The 25642-nt window shown below is 42.3% G+C and overlaps 2 protein-coding genes across 3 annotated transcripts in view; both read right to left on the bottom strand.

The window, feature by feature from the left end:
• Positions 1 to 521: 521 nt before the first annotated feature.
• Positions 522 to 6349, bottom strand: saraf (store-operated calcium entry-associated regulatory factor). Its single transcript, XM_056371465.1, has 7 exons — positions 6185 to 6349; positions 5631 to 5809; positions 4915 to 5113; positions 4544 to 4822; positions 4202 to 4355; positions 4003 to 4121; positions 522 to 2605 (listed from the first exon to the last, which is right to left on the bottom strand). The coding sequence occupies exons 1-7, from the start codon at positions 6249 to 6251 to the stop codon at positions 2580 to 2582; spliced, it is 1023 nt and encodes a 340-aa protein (XP_056227440.1). The 5' UTR covers positions 6252 to 6349; the 3' UTR covers positions 522 to 2579.
• A 2589-nt stretch (positions 6350 to 8938) lies between these two features.
• galnt7 (UDP-N-acetyl-alpha-D-galactosamine: polypeptide N-acetylgalactosaminyltransferase 7) overlaps positions 8939 to 25642 on the bottom strand; it is a 37230-nt gene continuing 20526 nt past the window's right edge. Inside the window, exons 4-15 of one of the 2 annotated variants that reach the window (XM_056371458.1) lie at positions 20380 to 20546; positions 19322 to 19452; positions 18985 to 19064; positions 17003 to 17185; positions 15496 to 15613; positions 15258 to 15380; positions 15043 to 15158; positions 13245 to 13347; positions 13022 to 13120; positions 11936 to 12064; positions 11815 to 11845; positions 8939 to 10956 (exon numbers count right to left, since the gene is read on the bottom strand). In XM_056371458.1, the coding sequence (XP_056227433.1) occupies positions 10850 to 10956; positions 11815 to 11845; positions 11936 to 12064; positions 13022 to 13120; positions 13245 to 13347; positions 15043 to 15158; positions 15258 to 15380; positions 15496 to 15613; positions 17003 to 17185; positions 18985 to 19064; positions 19322 to 19452; positions 20380 to 20546 (1387 nt within the window). In that variant the 3' untranslated portion in view covers positions 8939 to 10849. Of the gene's footprint in view, positions 10957 to 11814; positions 11846 to 11935; positions 12065 to 13021; positions 13121 to 13244; positions 13348 to 15042; positions 15159 to 15257; positions 15381 to 15495; positions 15614 to 16561; positions 16745 to 17002; positions 17186 to 18984; positions 19065 to 19321; positions 19453 to 20379; positions 20547 to 25642 lie in introns of both variants that reach the window. The other variant, XM_056371457.1, reaches the window with a different exon arrangement.

The raw sequence follows: 25642 nt of genomic DNA, 5'->3' as shown, positions 1-25642 counted from the left end.
CTGCTAAAGGAGATAAGATAGGAAGCAGTAAAGCTCCTTCCCTGAGCTCTGATCATGATGCTGCTCAGATACTTCAGCTAATTTCAATCAGTTGGAATCTTTCTTCTTTCTGCCTTTGCCGTTGTCTTAGCTTGGTGTCCGCAGGTCAAGCAGACAATCACAGCTTCCTCTTTTTTGGCGTTCTTGATCTTTTTTTGGATTGCGTCTTTGCTTGTAGTGTTGTATACATTGTAAATTATTGTTACCAGATCTCACAAGCTGGTCGGGCCTGGTCAGTACAGGATGGCAGACTGCCTGGGAATACCAGGTGCACTTTATCTGTTGCTGCTTCTTCACCAAACACAGCTGACAGACACGGTTCAGAGCATGTTGATATTTTAAATAGGTGATAATTAAAAAGTGAGAACAGACAAAGGCAGAGCTGCTCTTCACTCTGGTCCAATCACAAGATGATCTCAAGTGTCAAGTGTATGTCACCTGTAATGAGTGTTTTTACCCTTGGGAAGGAAAGCAACAAGCAGCAGGATCAAAAAAACACTTTATTGTCTCTTTATTAGCTAGTTACCAAAATATCATGCAACGTTTCCTAAAAAGAACTGTATACTACAACATTTCAAATCTCTGTACACATTTAACCTGATTTCATTTAATGATATGGAAAGTGACAGCAAAGCACTGATGAAACCAGATCGATTTACACAAAAACATAAAAGGGATTTGTGGCCACGAGCCAGCTCTCACCAAATATTTGTGACTGAGTGAGTGAGGCCGCTGCTCCTTTAAAATTATTTGGCGTGAACAGTTTCTATGATGTCATCAGGGGGTGTTTACAGCTGATCCACAACAGTTTTCAACCTTAACCCTAGCCTCGTTTTGATCTGCTCCTTGTTGCCCTGTTAAAGTTACTGCAATACATGTTAATAATTGAAATCTTCCCACAAAAAGCTCCAAGATCAAGATCCTCTTCTTAAACCACATGAACCACATTCTTCCAAATGCTGAAGCTTGTAGGCAAAAGCTCAAACCACATGTTCACAGAAAAACAAGAGCATCCTGTTGCAGCTGAAATCACACTGGCCCTCATTTATCAATCTTGCGTGAAAACAGGCGCAGATCTGAGCGCAGAATTGGTCGTACGATAGGATCCACGTGTGATTCATGAAACATTCGTATCTGACCAATCCCAGCGTACGAATGATCGGGTCTTGATAAATGCGGCGGCTGAATTCGATCGTCATTAACATGTTACGCCCTTAAATATTCCTGGTTCGGAGGCCCCGCCCACTAAGGTCAAACATGGAGAGAAGCGTTACTGGCAAAAAACGAAACTTTTCAGAGATGGAGATCGACATCCTGACATCCGAGGTGGCGCAAAATAAGGATGTGCTTTTTGGCAGTCTGAAGAGTGGGGTCAAAGGAGCTCATAAAACCGCTGTGTGGAAGAGGGTGACGGAGATGAGTTTGGCTCTGCAGCGCCGCCTCCTGCAGCCGCGCGCCAACACAGCTGTTTTGAAAAATAAAAGAATCGTGTGTGTGTCCTGGCCACCTGCCCACCACGTTTAAAAGCGATAGCTTGGCATCACAAATCATCTGTACATTTATAGAGTGGTAGTTCATAGCATGGTAGCTCCAACCAAATTTGGAAACCCAGCAATCTGGAGATCCCTGCGGTCTCTGAAAACGCGCTCACGTCTGACACGCGCGTATTGTTCCTCCAAAACGAGTAAATCTGCCATCGTTATGATTTAATAACTGTCAAAGCATCTGTTTAAATAAGGGAGTGAGTAAACATCTGACCAACCACAGTGCAACAATGATTATCTCACCAGATGCTTTTAATTGTTGTTCCAGTTGTGTCACACCCATCGGAAAAAACAAAAAACAATTACACAATTTTGCCATGAGTTAATTTGCAAACACACATTTCTGCTTGTATTTATTATTATTTCAATTTTAATGTGCAATAATTAGATGTCATGTTAGGCTATTTAGCCTCTCATATTGTTTTATTGTACAAAAAAGTGGTATCAGTAAAAAACGTGGGCTTTTTTAAAATTAATTTTTTTTTATCTTGTTTTATCCGTTTTAAGAATCTGTTTTGATCTGTTCTAAATATGTGACTGTTTATGCTAATGACAGCTGAGGTTTGTTTAATAATTATTTTCAGACTCAGCCAGATTTTGCTGCTGCACCGCAAATCCAGACTCAGATTTGCGTACACGAGCTCAGACCTGACGTGAGATCTGATCGTAGCTTCCGCTCACGTCCAAATTGATAAATACCGAAGCTTGCGTGGAAATGGTCGTACGCACGGTTTTCTGCCGTGCGTACGCAAACACAAACGTAGGCAAACGTTCGTTTGACGTTCGTTTGATAAATGAGGGCCAGTGATCATTCCAGAGGAACACAGTACTGAGTAGCAAAATTATTGTATTGTTTGACAGGTTGATCTCTGCACGAGAGGCGTTTGTCATGTTTCACTTGCCACCAGCAAACACCAAGTTCATCTGTCATGAGTGCACCGCTTTAAAAACTGCTCGAGTCATCCACTGTGGAGAATATGGGCACTTCCACAGCTTCTATCTTCTCTTCGTACCTCCAAAACCTGACAAACAAAGATGTTGGTTAGCCAGCAGGAACTACGGCAAGTCTCCAACGGCTGAGACCTTGCATCAACTCATCTCTGGAATCACAGTGCCTTCACCAAAGAAAACACATTTCATTCTAATTCATATCATGAATTATAATCAATAAATTCAGGGCCAGCTAAACCAGTGCAGGATGCTTCATGGATACAAAGGCACCATTTGGTAACAAATATCAAAAAAATGCATACAGTCAAGTTTGATAAAATGTTTGCTGAAGTTTTAGATCAGGTCACAGAATACACTACAACACCTGTTGCCAGGTAACTGTGATGAGTTCAAACTCAGATTAAGGAAAAAAGTAAAAAAAAAAAATCTCTTTTAAATGAAGGAAGAAAGTTGAAAATGGATAATCCGGAATTAAGTTTCACTTACAGTTCTGACAGAATATTAAATCAGGGTTCAGGGGAAAACAATTCACAGAAAATTGAAACACCTGTGTGGACTCTCGGCGTCTCAGCAGAGAAAGACATCAACGTTCAGCTTGTGGTACGACGTAAAGGCGCTACTGGTAAAGACTAAATGAATATTATCAACCAGAGGCATTGCATTTATTTAAGGTGTAGATGTGTTATATAATTTTGATTAATATTGAATGATTGATCTGTAATGTTGAGCAGCATATATGGCAGAGTTTGATTTGATTAATTTATGGATGTTTGCTAATCTTATCTGATTATGAGTTATGGGGATGTGAATATTATTTTAAATTATTTAAGCATAAAGCTGCAAACAAAATGTGCGAGTATGGTTTACTGCTAAATAAGTATAACTAAATGAATGTACTTTAAAAAATATTTAGTTAAGTAAGAGGTGGATAATATCAAAATTCAAAGAGTGGATATTTTGAAAATAATTGATTTTGTGTTCAATTTTCTTTTGTTTCTTAAAAATACCCAAAATCTCATCAATTCATCCTTAAGTCCTATTGAATGTTTGTGCCAAATCTGAAAAAGTTTTGTCAAGGTGTTACTGACATATCATGTCCACGAGAATGAGACAGACAGACAACCTGAAAACAAAATGGCTGCTCCTCTGACTGTCGCCAGCGCGGAGGAATAAAAACAAAATGCTTGAATGTTCACGAATCCAGATGCTGAGGCACTGACTTCTCACACCAACAGTGACCATGTGACTGTTCTCATCAATAATTGTCAGAAACAGCATTTCAGTGGTCTCACAGTTCATACTCTCTGTCACCCAGGTAATGACAGTAAAAATCATCACAGGTTTCTTTTACTCCAACTAGATATATAGTATCAGGATTAATCCTTTCATCCAATAAGCTGTTGATATCAGAGGTGGTAAAGGTGTCAGACGTTCGTGTGTGTGTGTGTGGCTCTGTTCGCCAACATACCTGAAGCAGTGCGTGTCCCAGAGGAAGAAGAGGAGGAGGAGGAGGAGGAGGAGGAGTCTGCAGCAGGAGGATGTCTGCTGTTGGTGTAACTGGAGTGGTTGTAGTTATAGGGCTGGTTTCTGCATAACAATCACACAAACAACCTGAAGGCTCTGATTTAAGCGGAGGAGGAATGATGTTCTCTCATCTCTTAACTAACCTTTGACGGCCAAATAGATACCCCAGCACTCCACCTGTCCCCATGCCAGTCCAGAAGCCTCCACCTGTGCCGGGAGCAGCTTGGCCTCCTGGGTACTGTTGTCCATGGGTGTAGTCACTACGGAAACCGTAGCCTGGGTTGGCACCACGATAGCCTGAGCAGACAAGAATACATTGCAGATTTCAGAGAGGCAGCTGTAATCTTATTTCACACTCCAGCACTACAAGCTGGATGCTTATTCAGCTGTTTGTACCAGAGAAGAAATACCCCAACTCACCCACCCCCCTCCCCAACAGGAGGACCAGACCATCTACTGTTGCTCTACCCTTCTGCATCAGCTACCTGTGAAGTCAGGTTTGAATCCCGGGGGTGGTGGTCCTGCGGTGGAGCCGTAGTGATTATCTCTAGGGTACCCAGCCTGTCCTCCGTCCTGCTCCCACTGGGCTGTGTTCCCAACGAGGAACAGCTTGTAGACGCCATAGGCTAAGAGCAGAAGCACAGCAACCACCAGCAGGCCACCTGAGTTCTCGCTGCCCGAGGGGTATGAGCTCTGATGGCTCTGCTGCTGATACTTGTTTCCGGAAAAAGCGCTGAAGAAACTGGAGGCGAAGCCCCCAAGATCTGAGACAGACAAACAGAAAACAAAATTTCCTCAATATCAAGTCTGTGTGTGAAAATTAAACCACACCAACCTCAAGTCTCTATACTCTGACCTCCAAATCCCTTGAATCCACTTTGGGAGCCCCAGCTGCCTTGTGTCCTCCTCCGGCCCTCTTCAGTCAGTTCCAGTGAGTATTCTAGCCCACAGGAGCCCTTCAGTATGTAAGCATCAGCAGGGTGGCTGTAGCCCTCACAGCTCACCTCCAGCCTTCCAAACTTGTACGCATTGTCCATATCAGTCTTACACTCCCACTGTGAACAGCAGAGGAGGGGTTATAGCCACAGACCACATCATTCACAATCACACACACACGTCCTGACTTCTTGTTTCCAAATAAATCACAGACTGACATTTGACTGACATTGAGTTCTGTTATGGACATTACTTTGTTTACAGTCAGTCTCACCTCCTGGCATTGGGACAGGAAGGAGAGTGTGAAGAAGCAGCACCAAGAAGCTGCCATGGTGCATGTAATGACTCCCACTAGCGGGCATCCTCACTGGCTTCCCATTGGTGAACACAGCCAGCTGTGTTTGTTGGAATAAGGCTCAGTCAACACTGAATCTCTTAGGCTCAGACCAATATTTATATGGGAAAATTTAGAACATCCTATGCAACTGTCGTGGCAAACATTTGTGTTTTTAATATTAACAACAAAAACTGAGTTGTGACCAGTCTTTGTGCTGAGCGGCATGATGTACAGTGATCTCAAAGCATCCTAAAAATTCATTCAGTTATACTCCATCCACCTCACCTCTCAGTCCTCACCTGTACATCCACTCCATCCCAACCTTTGTTCTGACACTGCACCACCTCTGGGATGAAGGCCTGGCAGCCTGCTGACCCTCCAACACACTGGAGCTGAGGGACGGGGCTGGAGCGCCCTGCTGTGGTGTAGCGACCCTTATACAGTGTCAACACCTGGACATCCCGCAGCAGCACACTGCCTGTAGTGGGGAGGAGAGGAGCAGGCTGGGTAAGCGATACTCCTACAGGTCTGCAGTTGTAAATGTCTATAATCAGGTGTCCTGCAGCCATTTCCCAGATCAATGCTCAAACAGTTGGAAAGGTGTAAAAAGATTGCTGGAGGATGGTTTTCCACAACCTGGCAACCCAGCAGTTGGTCTTATTAATATCTTAAAAGACTTATTCACCATTAATAAAGCCGTTAATTAAAGTTTACTAACCCCGCGGACTATAAACTAATTTAGTTTCCGGTATGGGCTGCGAGCGGAGTGGAGGTGTTTGTTACATTTTCTGAACATGGTGGTTGGCTGTAACGTTACCCTGACAACGTTAAAACACAGTGAAGCAGAACTTACCGCCATCCCAAGCCTGGACGTGTCCCACCATCACAAACGACAACACAACGGTAATGAACCGCTTCATCTCCCCGCCGTATGTGCCCGCTATAGTTGTAACTACAGTGGAGACCGGAACACAGATGATGACAAGACCAGCGAACTTTACCTTCCCTGTTGCGTCATTTGTATTTGCTGTCGCCGACCAATGGGGAAAGAGCACGACACCCATGTAAACTGTCAGTTCAACCAATCACACAGAGTGGATTCGTGTGGTCAATACCGTGCGTTCATGTGGGGTCGGAAAAATTAGTTTCCATCTGGGAAAATTCACGTGAACACATCATCAGTACGGAGCAACAACATTTTCGATGCATAAGCAGTTTAAGGACTGATGAATCCTGGATGAAGTTATCTTGAATAACAGTGAATAACTGTTGAATAACTGTTATTCATTGGCAAAAGGCATAATGGCAAAATGAATTAGAGAGATTTATTATCGTCTACCTGTAGTGGAGGCTGAACACATGAAAACAGCTTTTACCCACGCAAAGCATCATGATAATAAACATTATTTATGAAGTTTACTATATAGTGAGACTGTAAAAAAACATAAAGTTAAATTTGATTTTGTTAAAAGAAAATGAAATCAATTTAAACAACTTCTAACTATAAACGACACACACACTATGTATATACATTACATATAATATTTGTTGTTGTCTGTTTTGGCATTTTTTATGTTGATTTTATATTGGCTTTGTGTGTTAACACATTGCAAACTGTTGTTTATAATGTATTATACATATATATACAGAGTGTATATATATATATATATATATATATATATATATATATATATATATACTGTGTGAATAAATGTGAATAAATGTGAATGATTTGCTTTTACAATTTGCTTACAATGCAAATATCAATAAAAAAAAGTGAAATATCATTTTGGTTCTTAAAAGACTGGTTTATAGAGATATTTTTGAAGGTTACAAGAGTGAATCATTTTCTTTTCTTTTTAGTGGGTATCTTAATTAATAAGAATGTAGGCAGCCATATATCAGCATTTTTCTTTGCTTGAGCCTGATCAGTCCTTATTTAATACATAGAACATATATTGTTTATATTAAATGTGGGACGACTGAAGAAAAAACTACTAATACTACTACACGAGAACCAACAAACTACAATCCAGTCACAACCATTAGCCCACACTAGCATAGCTGTGATATACTCCACAGCAATGCTGAGTTAGCCAGCTAGCAATATCAACATTTGCAGAACACACCTGGGTATGGGTAACAGAAAGTTTGCTAACATTAGCATACTATTGTAACCGTCACTAGTGAAAATAGACATGTCATATTGTGAACCATCAAGTTACTGACACATGGAGGAGAAGAAAACCAGTTATGAGTCTGGAGGCTTTAGCAGCTCATAGGGTTCTCCTCTCAGTAAGCCAGACCAGTATTGGCTCCACGGTCGGACTGGGCAGGAAATTCAGCCTTGGACTGATCCACTGGGATGGGTTGCATGAATGATGCTGACGGAGCTGATCAATGCTTGACTAACGAGTGATGAAGAGGAAGAGAGCACGACGGGCCCGCCGGTGAAGATGAGTCATACTGATTACAAGTCATTTAGCTTGATTTATTTTTACAGTTGAGCTGCTGAGAGTACGAGACGAAATCCTCCAGTCTCTATTTTCACCATCGGTCCGAAGTGAAGAACAGAACTCACCTGTGCACCACAATCAAGGAAAAAGACTTTAAACCTTTTCTAAAATAAGCTAAAACAATCAAAATATAGTTGTCCAATCAGTTTTTTTTCTTTACTTTTTTGTCATCACTTGGCAGAGAAGAGATTAGTTGGCTCACTGATTGGTTAGGAGTTCATAACTAGGCCGTAAACTAATGAAAAATAATATACAAAAAGCCCCCCAGCCGAAACTTGTTGCCCAACAGTCGGTAATGGACTTCACATGAGAATATTCACAAAAATATGTTTAAGCAAAATGCTTTTGATTTTTTTGAATTGGTGGACCTTTATGAACTTAAAGAACATAAATAATTGAGGAATAAACAGACAATTGGACTTCCCAGATGTCATTTTATCAGTTGTTCCTTACCATAGTTTATCACAGTACAACAGTTACCACGGTCAAAATACATGAAACCGGACCTGTCCCCCTTTTTTCTTTAGTAGATAAAAACATTGGATATTTTAATGATATATTGACCACTGAACTGGAAATGTCCCCTTTTTCCATTTGAGAAATCTGGTCACCTTACCCCATGTCCAGTCCACCTCAACTCAGGTCCGATCTCTGTCTTTGTCTGTGGCCTTTCTAGACAGAAACATGGTTTTCTTCCTCAGTGGAGGAAACTCTGGAAGGTCGCTTTCACCTGAACACTGCACACTGAACTGTGACATCACCTGTGGGTGGAGCCTGAGGGGAGGGCCAATGGTTTCAGAGGGAGGGACTCACACGAACTAACATGCACACACTGCTGGATCAGCTACCAAAACAAAGAGCAGAGAAACTCAGATTACATCATGCACAGAGGGGGTGTGGCTTCTTCTCTGTTCAGGATGCCATTACTCCACTATACATAGAAAACAGATTTTTGCTGATGTATTAAAGTTTAAAATCTCATTTATAGAGCCTTTAAGTTTTCTGGGTCCAACATGACCCAACTCCAGCATCATCTCAAGGAGAAGTTACTCATTTGCTTGAAAACACAATAAAAAAACACAACCCAGTGGTTGTAGTAAAAATCAGGTCTTTTATTTTCTCAGTCACCCAATGTTTAGCCCATATTATTAAATCTCTGCTATAAGTTAGATATTTACAACATCATTCAAGGCCCTTCACAAAATGCATCACGATCGTCTTTAGAAAGAAATCTATTTACATTGTACAAAACATTGCATACATGATGATCTGTACACCAAAACCCTCTTTCCCAAAAAAAAGGAGTCACATTTTTTTTCCTTTGTTGTATTCCCCACCATAAGCATTTCTCACTGGCATCATTTCCCAACCCAAAAACCCTGTGTGTGTGTTTTTTTTTCTTTTTTCCTTTTCAGACAGGCAGTTACTAAGTCACAGTCAACTGGTCAGCTACTAAATTAGTCATCAAGACTGTGAGGAAGGCAGGTCGGTCAGAAGTGCTCAGTCCGTCATATTGATGTGCTCTCCTCTAAAGCATCTCAGTGTTTGTAGGAGCTGATGAAAATTCATTCAAGCCAACAGAAATCAACAGAAGCAAACGGCCAATCAAAGTTAACTAAATAAATAATGTGAATAGTTACTTTTACTGAAGTTTTACTAGTGTGGATTTGAAAGCATATTCTCTGAGGGATGGACCACTGCTGGTTTTCACGTGGCGAGGGACCTTGAGGTGTTTTAGAGAAAGGAGTGCTCTGTGAAGCTTCATCTAGGAGTAAACCAGCGTCTGTTGCTCTGTTTTCATTATGTGGTTTTCTTTTGATGCTCTTCTTATTCATTAACCTGTCAGATTACTGTGTTAGCTTCGACCTAGACGTGCCTCTTCCACAGGGGATGCTAAAAATGCTGTTCACAGACTCTGGAGTGCAAATGTGAAGAAAAAACAAATACAATTCAATGTCAGAATCTTGTTTGGCCTGTTCAGCGTTTGCCTACAGGAGCTTTAATTAGCTCTCTCTCCACAGGGGAAGGCTGATGTGGTCTCATCGACATGCTGATGCCGGCCTGTTGGCTCTTTCAGAAGCAGCTGACCAAACAGGACAGTTTTTCACTTCCACATGTTGATTGTTTATATCCTCCTTCACACATCAGCATGATGCCACCAAGTCAACACAATCAAATTTTTGTTTCAAAACTTTTAAAAATGCGGAGCGGATTACTAATTTCCCAGTCTATTGAACAGATTCTGCTCACCTGAGTTTCCTCCTTTGATATTTCTATTAAATGCTTTGTTTCTGACATCCTGTTTGACATATTGTTCCAGCTTGAAAGCCATCCAAACCTGCCTTTCAGACAAAAGCAAGGATGATGCCAAGGATGATGTGTATGTACAAACACCTGGTTAAACACACTGATGATGTGACTAAATCTTCCACCAAAAAAAAAAAAAAAAAGAAAAAAAAGACTCTTTGGTAAGTGAGCTAATCAGTTTGGCTAGCAGTTGATTGAAAAAGTCTAATAAGAGCAAGACTGTTCAATAGTTAGAATTAATATGATTAATTTCATAAATCATCGAGTGGTTTAGAAAAGACCTGAGAGCCCAAAAGAACAGATAGAGACATAGTGTAAACACGAGCATCATGAAGGACCGAGACAGAGACAGAGCCCAACATGTTTTCAGTTCAGTGAACCAGCAGCTTCAGCCTCCACATCACCAGCTCTTCTGCCACCTGGAGTATCTGTGTGTCTGTATCATGGATGAACATGTGGACTAAAGTTTGACTGAGGCATATTTTGGCTGGTGGCAGCAGTTTTGGATTGAAGCTGTGAACAGTAGACACTCTGACAATGACCGGCTCATGACAAGTTTTTCTTCAAAAGGACAGTGTCAGCTCGACAGACCTGTAAACTTATAGCATGGATGTGTTTCTTGGCGTGTTAATCAGTGTGTATGTCTTCATACAGTCACTGTGTTGCTCTCCCAGCTCCTGCTGCTCCTCTAGTCTTCATACGGCCACGATGTTGTTCATCTCCCATTTCTGAGTGGTTTTACTGGTGTCACAGTCTGATATGAACACTTTGTGCAGCAGGTCAGAGCGGTCCAGACATTTCCCTGTTTGGAGAATACAGATGAACATTAGGTCAGAACACACTGTGTTGCAGCTGCGAAATGTCTTGGTTTTTATTTGGGGGGGGGGTTTCTTATTTTTCTAGGCAAAAACGCTAAGGAGGAAGGGATTCTGTGACTGTAAAAAAAAAAAATCATATAATAATCTGTGGAACCAGATTTGGCCCACGGGACGCCAGGTGCCAACCACTGATCTAGAGATTCGGTGTCTTGCTTATTTTTCATATGTGACATGTCTCCTGGTGATGTTATAGTGACATCATAGCAGCAACAACACATACAACTTCCACCTTCCACCATAGTTTCTCTTTAGGCTGACTCTGAATATGATATAGACATAAAAACGTTTAAAAAAAAAAAAAAAAAAAAAAAAGAGAAATTAACTAATAATGAAAAGAAAAACATTCAGTAATCTGCTGCAGCAGAGAGGCAGCAAGCGTGAACACACACATGCCAGCTTCTCCACAGCAGCTGAGTGATGTCAGCCGCCACGCTCACACAACACAGACCGTGTGGTCCTGGTGTTACTACTACTGTGTGTTACACAACACGATTAATCCTTGTGGATCCCAGAAGCTGCACAGAGGCTGTGCAGCAGAACCTAACTCCACATCACAGGCCGCTCAGAGTGCAATGACCAAACCTGAGTGTGTTCAGCATCTGCTTCACCTGAACACACCTGATCACATGTCAGTGTTTTCTCCTCTCGTGGAGCTACAGGCCACACTGACAGGGTGGACGCTCTCAGGCTGTGCGCAGGCTGTCACTGAATGTCCTAATCCTTCTGATGATGATGATGATGATGAATATATGAAAAGTATTTTCTGTGGTGCAGATATTTACCTGTTTGCACATGAGTGAACCGATGGAGATCCTGGATGGACAGAGAGAGAAACAGGCTTCTTGGTCAATCCAACACTTTCCACTGTTAATAAACACTTCTGTGTGTGTGTGTGTGTGTCACCTTGAAGTACTTCCACTCAGTGTGCTGGTTCTGGTCACAGTGTGTGATAATGACAGCTGAATTATCAACTCCTCTGGTCAGGCACTGGTCGTACTGCATCAACTGGTTGGCTTCATTGATACGGAACAACTACACACAAACACGCACACACACACACACACACACACACACACACACACACACACACACACACACGCACACACGCACACACATGCACACACACACACACACACACACACACACACACACACACACACACACACAAATGGATCAGATTGCAGGGTAAAGTACTAGATGCCCTGAGGTACAACTCTTTGTTCCACAGAGTTGATATTAGATATCACTTTAACATCTGCACTCAATTGCTTACTGTGCATTGATGAATCAATGAATATTTATTCCTCATGTTGTGATTGGTCGCTCTGATGTCAGTTCAATCATAGTTGTCCTATTAGAGATGACGTGAACATGTGTGCAGCTGAAAAAACTTTAAGACTGGACTAAAGGCAGTTTAAAAGTCGAGCTGCCTAAGTCTTCACTTGTTATATTTAACACTGATTGTTAAGCAGCAAATATTTATGTAAGATTGACATCCAAAATGAGTTTAACTTAAACACCTTTTCAACAGTAAATAATGATGAATTACTATCACTGGCTCAGATAGAATGAGGCTACAATTAATGGTCTGTAAGTAAATTAAAAAAACATAAAAAGGATTCATAACTCATTAAGGAAACTCAAGTGGAAAACATTGAATAAAATCTAATAGTGTCAATAACTCATTGACATTGTGCCAAACTTGAAGAAGGTGTTCAAGGTGTTACTGAGATATCGTGTCCACAAGAATGGGATAGACGGACAACATGAAAACAATATGGCCGCTCCTGCTCTGTCGCCAGGCAGAGGAATAAAAACTGTCCTTCACTGGAAGACATAGAGTCCACTCATCTAAAGTAGCTCAGAAAGGCCACATATTGCTTCTGCAATTCTCTGTCTGACAAACTCATCAAAGACCAAACCAAACCAGATCCAGATCAGTCTCATCTGGACTGAGCTGTGCTAAAGGAGACTGAAGTGTTCCTTTACCTGGTTGCCCCCCATCCTGTGGCACGGTCCTATTTCCACATTGCCTCCATTGGTGTGTCCCATGCTGTCAATACAGTAACTTGTCTCAAAGCCGCGAATCTACACACACAGAGAAGGACACACACACACAATCTGCTGTCAGAGGATATTTCATTACATGGTTCAAACAAGCTGTGTGTGTGTGTGTGTGTGTGTGTGTGTGTGTGTGTGTGTGTGCACCTACCTCCCCCCACTCCACATTTTTCGGAGGCAGAGGGTAGTGCAGGGGGATGTCGTACGCTATTTCCTCCATGAACCATTTGAAGCTCTTGCATCGATGTTCCTCCCTGACAACAAGTCCAGACAACAAACAGCAATTCACTAACAACCACCACTCTTTGACTGTGACATAATCATTTATTCATTTCATAACCACTTCTAAAAATAAAAAGTCCTTTGACACTAACCCAACCCTTTGAAGAGCCTTTACAGGGCACAGTGTATATCACTTGTGTTGTAGTGATTTTAGATTTTTTTTTTTTCATCTCATCCCTCTCAGTCACAGCAGTGAGTGTCACACTTCAGTTCAGTTCTGAATGCCGTAGGTGAGGGACTGCAGTTTGATGGTGTAAAAAAAAACAAAAAAAACAACAAGACCAGCCAGCAAACTCACCTTAGTTAATGTCTGTTGTGCTGTCACCATGATCAAGCTGCTTTCTGCTACAGTAATGTTACACATGACAAAAACTTGCACTTACTACTATTGTAAAGTAACAGACAGCTTATAAACGAATGCCTTTAATTAAACAAGTGTTGCAGCGCTGTGCCATTCATCAGTTAAAAGAAGCATCAACATCTGGGGCTGAAACATGAAGCATCAACACTGAAGAACTAATTCCTCAGTTCCTGCAGTTCGTCTAATGACCACTAGGGTTAGCTGGCTCAAACAGTGAGTCAATCCCCATAGACTCCCATGTTAAAATGGCTAACTTTACAACAGAAATAAACATGTTTACAGCCTGATACAAAAACTGTTTTGGTCTCCACGCTAATTTCCTCCCTCATGACAACTGCTTATATAACTTGTTTACATTTTATTAAAGACTAAAGTTATGGAGAATTGAGGGCGTGGCCTCTTTGACTGACATGTGGCTAGTGAGTGAAATTCTAGTATGATTTAATTTTTATGTTACCATTGATTAGCAGGTGTTTGTGTCTGTATTCACTACCTGGATTGTTAGGTTAGGTTGGTTGTCAACTTGCTAATTAACCAGCAAATGAATTCACCTTGGGTTAGCCTTCGAGCAAGACGCCCAGCTGTGCTAATGATACTGTTATTAAACCAGCATGCCCAAAGTCCATGCATGCTGCTCCTCCTTGCCCATTTATGGATTAGCTGGGAGTTAGAGGAGGAGTCAAGCACTGCCAAGATGGTGAAGGTGGAGCAGCTCACTTTAAGCTTCTGATGTCTATCTTTATTTACAGTCTGTGGTCAAGAACAGAGATGTCTCTGACCTGCATTCATGTAATGTTGGAATAATCAGAAAAAAGTTCCCGACTGAGAAAATTGTTGCATTCACATGAATTTTCTAAGTTCAGTCCATGTCAGAGTGTGACGGTTGCACTCTGTGTCAGTTTGTGTGACGTCCACTTGTGCAGAGATTTTGTGGTGAATCGAAGCACTACAACGTGAATGGAAGGAAAAGAGGCGCAAATAGAGACATGTCTTCAACACAATGTCATTGGTCTGTACCGCTCCCATGTTGTGAACACGTAGCAACAGTAAACAAGCATTGCTGCAGTAGCAGCAATAAGCTAGTGTATTCAGTCATTTCACGCAATATTGTAATGGCTGGTTTACAGATGTGGATCATAGCAGCAGTCACTTTGTAAAAGATTTGGTCCTAAACTGTACTCAGACTAAAAGTCACAGTGTGCAGAGTCTTTAGGTGGGCATTTGATTGATTAAGTGAGACGAATAAAAAGTTTGAGCATCTATTAGAAATAAAAGTTTGCATTATTTTGTTATATGTGTGTTATACCTGAAGCGTTTGAGCTCACTGATGTCTCCGTAGGCCAGAGTGAGAGTTTCAGGGCGACTGGCGTAGAAGTAGTCCTTATATTCATCCCACCATACCTCCACCACACGAACATAGTTCTGTACACACACACACACTCACGTTTTTATAGCTAACTTTAAGTGTTGGAAGAATGTAAACATGTAAAATGTGACTATACATCTGATTAGTGGCTACACCTTCAGAGTGGGTGAGGATCCAACATGTGCAGGTGGAGGGTTCCCTTGCCATCCCTGAAGTCTGTAAATATGGCCAACACGAGAACATGGTACGAAGAGAAGCTGGCCGCCACACTGCCAGATCTATACAGAGAGAGAGAGAGAGAGAGAGAGGGAGAGAGAGAGAGAATATTGTTCTAAAGCCTTTAAAATGATCTTTCAGCCTCAGCCTGTATAAACTGGACTATTCCATGTCTACCTTGTATGAGATTTCAAAATTCTCTCCTCCCCATATCTGCAGTCCGGGGTCATACAGACCCAGCTCAAAGAAGAATTCTCTCTCTATGGCAAAGAGACCACCTGCCATGGCTGGAGACCTAGGTACAAAGACAGACACACACATCCAGAAACAGACATGTAGACACATGCTCACACAGGTGCATCACTGTGTAGCTCAACATTACTCTTCACTCTAAAGGTTTCTCCATTTCAAGCTACTACACAGTCAGTCCCTCAGTCAGTATTAATAACAATGAGAACACAGAAGAGACAAGAGCAGACTGACACAGAGACAGGCAAAATGAGAAAGTAATGAAAGCAAAACTGAGGGGAAAAACAGACTGACAGCAAGGCACAATGGATGAAGAAGTGATTGGGGGGAGGTGGGGGTGATGGTGCCCCAGTCCGAACCCGATTCACACCAGAAGCTCCCCTGTAGACCTGACCAAATTTCCCAAGACAAACCCACGGCCTTTAGATCAAGACTCAATCATTGCTCACTGAAGGCAGTGTTGTAAAGTTGTCAGTCCCTGGGTTAAAAAGAAAATAGCTTCACAGACCCTCCCTCCCCAAAACAAATAGGAAATTGGCCTTAATTACTGCAGTTACACCACAAACAGCAGAGTCAGACTGAGAGTAGAAGACTACACAAAGAGACAGGGCCACAGCACACTGTGGTGAAACGCCAATCAACTCCCAGTAGTAGAGACATTAGAGCACAGCAGCAGCCAATGGACAGGACAGGAGTCAGATATTCCCTCGGAGGGAGGTAGGTTTGGTTTAGTTGGTTAGTTATGATATGCAGTAAGAGTTAGGCTAGTTTTCCAAATTTAAACATCCTAAATTTGTGTTTAATATCAGCCGATGGTACTCATACTACCCGGTCCACATATTTCTGGGATTAGCATTTCTTCACTAGTTGGTTGCTGCAGTAGTCTTAATCTAATGTATGTACATATCGTTAGCATTGTTCCAGGTTAGCTGGGATATGTTTGTCCTCTGTGTTGACACTGACAGGATTAGTCAGGACGCATCATGTTCTGTACCTATATGGCTCAGTGTGAGTTTTTCTGAGTGCTTTTTCTCTGTCACCCAGAGGAACTCTCTTCCAGAGCATGCTCCAGTCCCACGCTCCTCTAGCAAAGCCGTCCTGGTCTCCTCCACCCTGGGGCTCGATGGTGAACTTCTGGCCATGGATGGAGTCGATCAGAGGCACCGTACACACCGTTCTGACGGAATGGGGGTGGGGCCATGCATACAAGATACATGGGGGGAAGAGGTGTAGGGGTGGTGTACATGAAGGGGGAAAAAACAGGACAATATGGACAGCAGTGCCAGTAAAAACACAAAGACATGGGGTGGAGTGTCAGAGACCGAGACAGAGCGAGACAGCAGCGGAGAATAGGACAGGTGGGATGAAGGGATTGGAGACAGAGACACAAACAGAACAGGGATGAGTGTTAGCATGCTGGCTGTGGAGTGAGTACCGGTAGGGCTGGGTGGTGTACTTTCTTTTGGCCTTCTCTCTCTGGCTAAGTGGGACTCTCTTCCAGAGCAGGCTCCAATCCCATGCTCCTCTAGCCAGGCCGTCCTCATCTCCACCTTGCTGGGGCTCCATACTGTACTCATTACCATCTATATAGTCTATCAGTGGTACTGTGCATACTGTCCTACACACACACACACACACACACACACACACACACACACACACACACACACACACACACACACACACACACACACACACACACACACACACACACACACACACACACACACACACACACACACACACACACACACACCTTGTCTGTATTGGACTATGATGATTAGATGTTATTTTAACGAACCTCACACCCACTTATCAAAAGGTTTTGTGTTGCTTAAATTAAATTAAATCAGTAATTTTCCTATTGAACAGTGGGACGATTGTGGGAAAAATGAAACGTTTTCATAAAATGTCACGTCGTTGATCTAAACCAATCAGCTGTTAGATCTAGTACACTCAAGGCGTTTCCCATCATGCCCTGAGGGGTTTGCAGTCAGTGGAGAGCACACATGGCGCCTGGCTCCAAAGATCCGCTGTTATTGTTGCCTACATTTGCATCACGTCAGAGCAAGTCGGGGTCAGGTCGGACAGAGAGCTAACTGGCTGCTGAGAATAATGTTGACTGTCTCATAACGACTGCTCATGTCAAGCTGTGGGATGTATAAGACGGTAAGTTAACAGTTGGTTCTCGTAGTAAACTTGTTGGACTCGGGAGAAAAGACCCTAGCCACTTTGAAAAGACCTGGGCTCACTCTTTCATTCCTGAGCGCAGTGTAGCTGCAGTGTCTCTGGTTTAACAGCAGCGTGCTGGACAGGTGACAGGTGTGTTACAGTGTTTGTGCTCTGAAAGACATTACAGCAGGAAAATGAACGTGTTCATCCGGGTGTTGTGTTCACATCACTGACGCTGAGAGCTGGAGCCGATTTCAGATGACTGAAATATGATGTTTCAGGTTTCAGAGCTCATAAGTCAAACATGTTGACTTTCTGTAAAGTATAAGCAGCTCATAAATCATTATCAATGCGTCAGGACAGAAAAGAAAATCATCACTATGTTACATATGGATAATATATAATAATAGTATATGTCTTGTATTAGGCGATACATGCATCATGTAGTTTAGATCTGTGGTTCCCAACCTTTTCCAGCTTAGGGCCCACTTAAAAATCTCAAAGATGTTGGCGGTCCACATCCAATGACATAACAAATAATACACAGCGCACTTTTTATTTTAATGATAACAATGGAACATTTCTTTTTTGTTTAAAGCGGAGAGATCACTTGTCGATTCACAATCTGTCTCCTTTTCCTGTTGCTAACCAGCTCTCCATTTTGATAGCAAACAAGTAAACAATGTGATCCAACAGTGACAACATAAAGGTTCCTATGATTGTTGAATTACAGTGAATTGCCTTGATACGAAAATAAATTTAAAAAATGAAAGTTTTTATACATCTTAATGTTTTTAAATATCATGTCATTTTAAAACATTTAAAAACATTTAATATTTTTACCAAAATTGCAGCCTACTGTTTGGCAAATGATTTTACAGCCCACTTGCAATATCCCGGCCCACAGGTTGGGAACCACTGGTTTAGGTGGTAAAGGTGAGATCACAGATATGGAAATACAACCATTACTGATGATATTCTGTGTAAAAACGACCATGTGCATGTCCGCATGCACCAACAGTAGGTTAATAATAAACTAAAGAAATGGCAGCATAAAATATCTAATCCTGTTTGTACCAAACTCTGTCCAACACACAAAGGGTCAAGCATACGAAACTCCACAACTGACTTTAATTGCGTAATAAACAATTTCTTTTTGATGAGAGCCAGTCTTATAAACTCAGAACTCTGTGACAGCTATTATCACATGATGAGGCTGAACAGGTGTGTGTGTGTGTGTGTTACCTGTCTTTTGAAATAGGAGCAATCAGTGGAGCATACCAGTTGATTCCAACCTCACAGTGAGCGTCCAGGTAGATCAGCACCTAAAAGACAAACGCACACAAACACCTGGATGTTTCTCTTTCACGTGATCCACACAGACTTTACTTGTGCAACTTGTGTGCAACTTGTGTGCCCCCCCTTAATACTGCACCAGGTCAGAGGAACAATTGACAGCATTACTTCTCTTAGAATCTCATTCAGGAAACCAGTGGTGATACCCAGCCCTCATAAACATCCACACACTAGTAACAGCAACAGTGACAGGTCCAGAGACGCAGCAGCACTGAGACCACGATACCTGTCCTTTAGCAGCCTTCTTGGCTCCTATACTCCTGGCCTGGATCAGTCCTTCTCTCTTCTCATTTCTGAAGAGTTTGACGAGACCGTTCCATTGTTTGATGTACTCCTCCAAGCGCTCCTTCAGATGGACTAACACACACACACACACACACACACACACACACACACACACAGATGGAACTTTACTTCAGTACTGTACTAAATATATTTTTTGAGTATCTGTACTTTACTTGAGTATTTTTTATTTCTTTTTAGAAAAAACTCCCCTACACTTAAAGACAAATATTGTACTGACTCCAACCCATTTCTATGAGGGACTCTTTGAAGCAGAGCTTTTAGTCAGCGAATGAATATTCTTTTATTTTGAAAATGTGATAGACCATACACTGTGTTGATCACAGGAGAAGAACCAATCAAAGCCAACTCCTCCACTGTCACTCATGTGTGAACCTGTCAGTGTCCTAACGATGGCGACATTAGATAAAGATGAGGCAGAAGATTCTTCACCAGAGACCATGGTCTGATCTGAGGTCTGTGTTTGAAGGTTTACAAATAAGTCAGTGAGTCATCAGGCTCTGTAAATATGGATCAATACAACGAGTTGACATTAAAAATATACTTTTGAATACTTCCGTATTTTTAAAATCAAGTACTCCAGTACTTTAACTCATAGCATTTGACCTGGAGGATCTAAACTCAGACTCCAGTGATGGAGTTGTGGACTTTGTCCACCTCTGCCCACCACTAGAGCTGCTTACAGAGGATATTTGTTTAAAAAATGTGCATCCAGCTGTCCTCTTTGATCAACTCATCTCGGCCCTTCCCACCATCTTACCCACAATGCCTCTGTTTCAGTTCAGCTCTCCCTACGACAGTGTTATGCTACATCACATATATCCATGACAGTTTGGCCTCTGTCTGCCCCCCGTTTCCTACGCCAAACTAACAGGGGGCAGCACATCACCACAGAGTCCGAAATCTGACTAACTGATGCTGGAATGTTCAAAGATCACATTTTATTCCAGCCGCCATAACGTGTGAGCAAAGCAAACCCACCTTTGTTGCTGTAGTCATCTATCATGACAATCTCGGCCAGGTACTTCCTGGGAGTCCTCTTGATGACACTGTGGACGGTTCTCATCAGAGTAGACCAGCCTTCATTATGGAAGACTATCACCACACTGGAGGTCAGCAGTCTGTCGTCATAATGCCAGTACTTACACCTGGAGATGTGGGACAGAACACAGAGTGCAGGTCAGTTACATTCATTCAGAAATGTCAGGAATGTTGCTGCTCTCTCTCTCTAATGCAACGTCTCTGCGCAGACATGAAAAAAACAAATAAATCTCTTGGATTAATCTCCTAGAAAAGAAATGGAGGGGCAGCGGGTAGGGAAACCACGAGAACCGATACTTCAGGAATCGGAAAATGGGATGGTACTTGTTTTTCTATAGAACTGAAGGTACTGAAGGTATCGTAGGTGCTGGAGATGTTATTCTTCTAGGACTTTCGAGAGCAGTAGAATAACACTACAAGTGTTCTGACATCAAACTCAGCAAGAAGAAGACAGGCACAGTAAACAACAACAACCATGGCGAACAACAGTGGCAAGTGCAGGTGCAGCAACAGGTCCGTCACAAGTTGTGCAAAAAAAAAGAAAACATGGAGATAGTTAGTATTTGACGCGGATCACTTGGGAAAGTTCTAGACGACTAAAAGCTAATATGTAAGCTGCCACAGGAGGAAACAGTTCAGACTGATCTGAGCAGCTCAGAGACAGACGTCAGATCTGTACATAGTTCAGTTACTCACTTTATATCATGTATATAACATGTCGTCAACATGTTCATGTCCTGAAATGTTAGTTACTGTCAGTGAGCTTTGACAGCTGACACCTGTTTTAACGACACTCAACACACAACATTTACAAGAATCATATCTCCTAACGTTAGCTTGTTTAAGCTAACAGTCTGTGAAAATATAACAATGACTAAACAGCAGACTAAACTGCTGCTCTACTCTGACTTTATGCAGGTGTATGTATGTGTGTGTGTGTGTGTGTGTGTTTGTGTGTGTGTAAGGTAAGGCAGCAGATAATGTTCAGTTTTTATTCAAAGTGTTCTAGAGAGTTGTTAACTCAACTGTGTGATCGTCATGGTGATGTAGCATGTGTTAATTCTGAGCTGTATCACGCTGTACTGAGAGGTGTGTCTGTTATTTAGCCTTACTCCATTGATATAAATAGGGTGGACAAAATAATAGAAACGCCTTTTAATAGACTTTATGTAGCAAAGTGTTTCCTCTACATTCATTTAGCAGTGGCGGCCCGCCAGTGCTAAATCATAGCCGCCACGCCTTCAAATTTCTTTTCTTTTTTTATTTTATTGTCGCAAATGCACCACCGCCACATCTCTCTACCTTCACAGCACAGCCGGTGTGATGATGAGCGCAACAGTGGGGGGAGGGGAGGAGAGGGGAGGGAGGGAGTGGGGTGGTTGGGGGATCCTATTGGAGTTAAGTACTCGCGAGAGCGCGGCCTTGAAAGTGACGTCACGTCAGGCACCAGGTGAGAGTCAGAGAAGTGTAGTCGTGAGGAATAAGGCAGCGAATTACCAGAGAAAAGGTAGATTTATTATCCAACTCAGTGACGCTAACTTGGGTGAACTAATTGATAGCATTAAGCTAATATCTACACGTCATTATGTATTAACTGCTGACTTCATTTTCAGATGAGCTTGTTCAGATACTTCTCTAAGAAGAGAAAGACAACAGATGAAGAAGACGCTAGTCAGGTAGCATCATAAGCCTTTTACTGACTCGTAAATGACGATGGTTAGGTAAAAAATAGTATTTTAATGTTCACACTTGTAATCAGATGTGATGTGAGTGTAAACTATATAACGCTGTTAGCGTTACGTTACTCACACTTTTAATGTAATCTTATTAGACAAGTAACATTAGACAGGGAGGAGTTGTTAAACAAAGTGGAGGAGAGCAGAGCACAGCAGCGGGAGAGCTGGGTGAAGGTGCAGGAGAGAGAGATGAGCCTGGGTGCAAACTTTGCCACTGACTCTACCCCCCCCCCCCCCCCCCCCCAAGTTGACTTACAACAACCAGTGCAGCTATGTGCTGGATAGCAAGCTGGCTATGTAGGAAGATGACATCCCCATTCTTATTTCTACTTACTAAGCTCTGATTGGTTGACTGCTTCTCCAGCAGCAGAAACCCCTGATAGAAATCACAACAACAGACCCATATATTTAAATCACTGAACAAACTGGAGATGTGACACCGGGCAAGGATTACAAGTGCTTTATGTTAAAACTACTACTTTAAAGCACATTCTGTCAGGCTGTAAGGTTAGTCTGTCGCAAGGCAGGTATACGTGGCGACATAACCAGGTTTTAAAAAGCTTAGCTGCAGGAATTGAAGAGTTACAGAGGCAGGCAAATTTATGAGGGCCTAAAATAAAGAGAGTTGCAATCAAGTTTTTTCAAGAGGGAGAGAAAGTTGGTAAGACAACAAGGAGGCAAGGCAGCTTAGAAGGTGCTTGTGATTGGGAAATGCAGGTAGATTTAGGAGGAAAGCTTGTTGTTCCCCAGGAAATAGCCAGTACAAAGCTAAGGCCTGACATAGTCTTGTGGTCTAGGAGTAGAGCTGACTGTTCCGTGGGAGGCCTTAGTTGAAGAAGCATATGAAAGGAAAAAGCTCAGGTATGCAGAGTTAGGGGCAGAAGCAGAGCAGCGAGGATGGAGAGTTAGGATTTGTCCAGTGGAAGTAGGATGTAGAGGATTTGTAGCAAGGTCTGTTGTCTCTTTGGTAAAGGAGTTAGGAGCAAGTGGACAGAGTGTGAGGAAAATAGTAAAGGACATGTCAGATGAGGCAGCAAGATCCAGTCAGTGGATTTGGATGAGAAGGAGTAATGGTAGCTGGGGGCCCAGCAGGGGGAGCACTTAGGATAGACAGACTCCAGGAAATCCAGGAAGAGGAAGTGTTTTTAAGTGGGGGGTGTAATCTGCTAGTGTGTTTTGTCAGAGTTGATGATGGTGTTGTTTGTGGTAGCATAGGCAAGATAAAGAAAATAGTTGTGGTGTGAGGAGCAATGATGGCTGGCATTAGGGGAGTGACTCTGGGACGCCAGTGATCACTGTCACCTCCCTCTTAAATCCCTCCATAAACTTCAATTGGTCCAGAACACAGCTGCCCGTATCATTACTCATACCCCCTCCATCCACCACATCACTCCTGTCCTCCAACAGCTCCACTGGCTACCGGTTCAGTTCCGTATTCATTTCAAAGTCCTTCTATTAACATTTAAGGCCATCCACAACCTCGCCCCCCCATATCTGTCCGACCTCCTTCATGTTCCCACTCCCTCCCGCTCCCTCAGATCATCTTCCTCCACACACCTGTCTGTCCCCTCCACCCGTCTCACCACCATGGGGAGTAGAGCATTCAGCTGCTCTGCTCCCCGTCTCTGGAACCTACTACCACCCCAACTCAGCAATATCGATTCATTCCCCCATTTCAAATCACAACTCAAAACACATCTGTTTAAAACTGCCTTTTCCATCTGATGCCAATTGCACTGTCACTTTTGTATTGTTTTTATTTTTATATTTCATTTTTATTGTTGTTAATTAATTCTTAATGTGTTTTTAATCTCAATTTGTGTAACTGTGTACGGTGTACAATATACAGTGAGTATATTTTATACAATGACATTTTATCTTACTCAATTTTGTGTTTTCTATTACTATATTTTTTCAGCATAGGACTGCAAGGCAACTTCACAGGGGTGGCAGAGGGCCCCTTTTCACACCTGAACAGGAGGAGGCTATTTGCACCATGGTTGTAGAAAACAATGCCATAAGACTAAGGGAGATAAAGAGTGCCATTATGGAGGACAACAACATCTTTGAAAACATCCAAACAGTCACCATCTCAACCACTGACAGGCTGAAAAGACACCAAATGAATATGAAGCAGCTGTACACTGTTCCATTTGAAAGAAATGGTGAAAGAGTGAAGAAGCTGCGCTACCAGTATGTACAGGTAAAACACGTATGAGCATGCAGTAACTGTACCTCACAGTAAACAGTACAACATCGTATAGTGATATACAGTACAGTAAGTGTGACCTTTACACATTTGCTATGGCTGTAGAAAAGAAGTTGCAATATGTGCTGTATACATTTGATGTAATTGTATCTTGTCCAAAATGAAAATGCATGTAATTCATAAAACTCATTCTGTGTCTTCTGGATATAGCGTATAATGGAACTGGAAGCAAGTGAACCACCGCACAACTTCATCTACATGGATGAGGCTGGCTTCAACCTAACGAAACGCAGAAGACGTGGTCGAAATATCTTCAGCCACAGAGCTACAGTTGATGTGCCGGGCCAACGGGGCGGGAACATAACCATGGGTGCTGCTATCTCTGAGAATGGTGTGCTAACGCATATTCCCATTATTGGGCCATACAATACAGAGCGTCTTGTCACCTTTTTAGACACTCTCTACAGGGATCTCATCCCTGAACAAGACAGGGGTCAGATTGGAGATGACTTGCCAAAGTACGTGATAGTTTGGGACAATGTCAATTTCCATCGCTCCAACATCATCAGGCAATGGTTTGGGACCCACAGGATGCTGATGGAGTTCCTCTCACCCTACTCCCCATTCCTTAACCCCATTGAGGAATTTTTCTCAGCATGGAGATGGAAAGTATATGATCACCAGCCACATACACAGATGACCCTTCTGGCCGCCATGGATACAGCCTGTGATGACATCACAGCAGATGCCTGCAGAGGCTGGATAAGACACTCTAAAAGATTCTTTCCACGCTGCATCGCAAGAGAAGATATTCGTTGTGATGTGGATGAGAATTTGTGGCCCAACAGACAGGAACATCAGGAGGTGTAGGAAGACTGCAGCACTACTTTATTTTTGTTTTTTTCTTGTGCTATGCAGTGCTGTCTTTTTCCTTTCTGTATCACAATGACATGGTCTGTCAACAAATAAATAAAAACAGTAAAAGCATAAATGTGAATCTTGTCCAGTCTCTTGCAATCAATCTCCCACATACACTAAGGTGTAACTTACAATTTACAATAATTGTCATCGAAACTTTAGCCATAGTTTACATCAGAACATCCCTCCAGAGACACTGTTATATTGACAACACGACTAAGCAATTTGACTGTCTTATCCGTACACAATAACACAAGGACTTTTCATCTGATGGCAGTGACATGTTCATTGACACAGATATTTACTTTTGAGAGATGAACTAAGGATTTTGAGCAAGAGA

Source organism: Seriola aureovittata, chromosome 3 (assembly GCF_021018895.1).
Source record: "Seriola aureovittata isolate HTS-2021-v1 ecotype China chromosome 3, ASM2101889v1, whole genome shotgun sequence".
NCBI lineage: Eukaryota > Metazoa > Chordata > Actinopteri > Carangiformes > Carangidae > Seriola > Seriola aureovittata.
The sequence above is the reverse complement of the archived record's forward strand: the minus strand, read 5'-3'. Positions and strand labels throughout refer to the sequence as shown.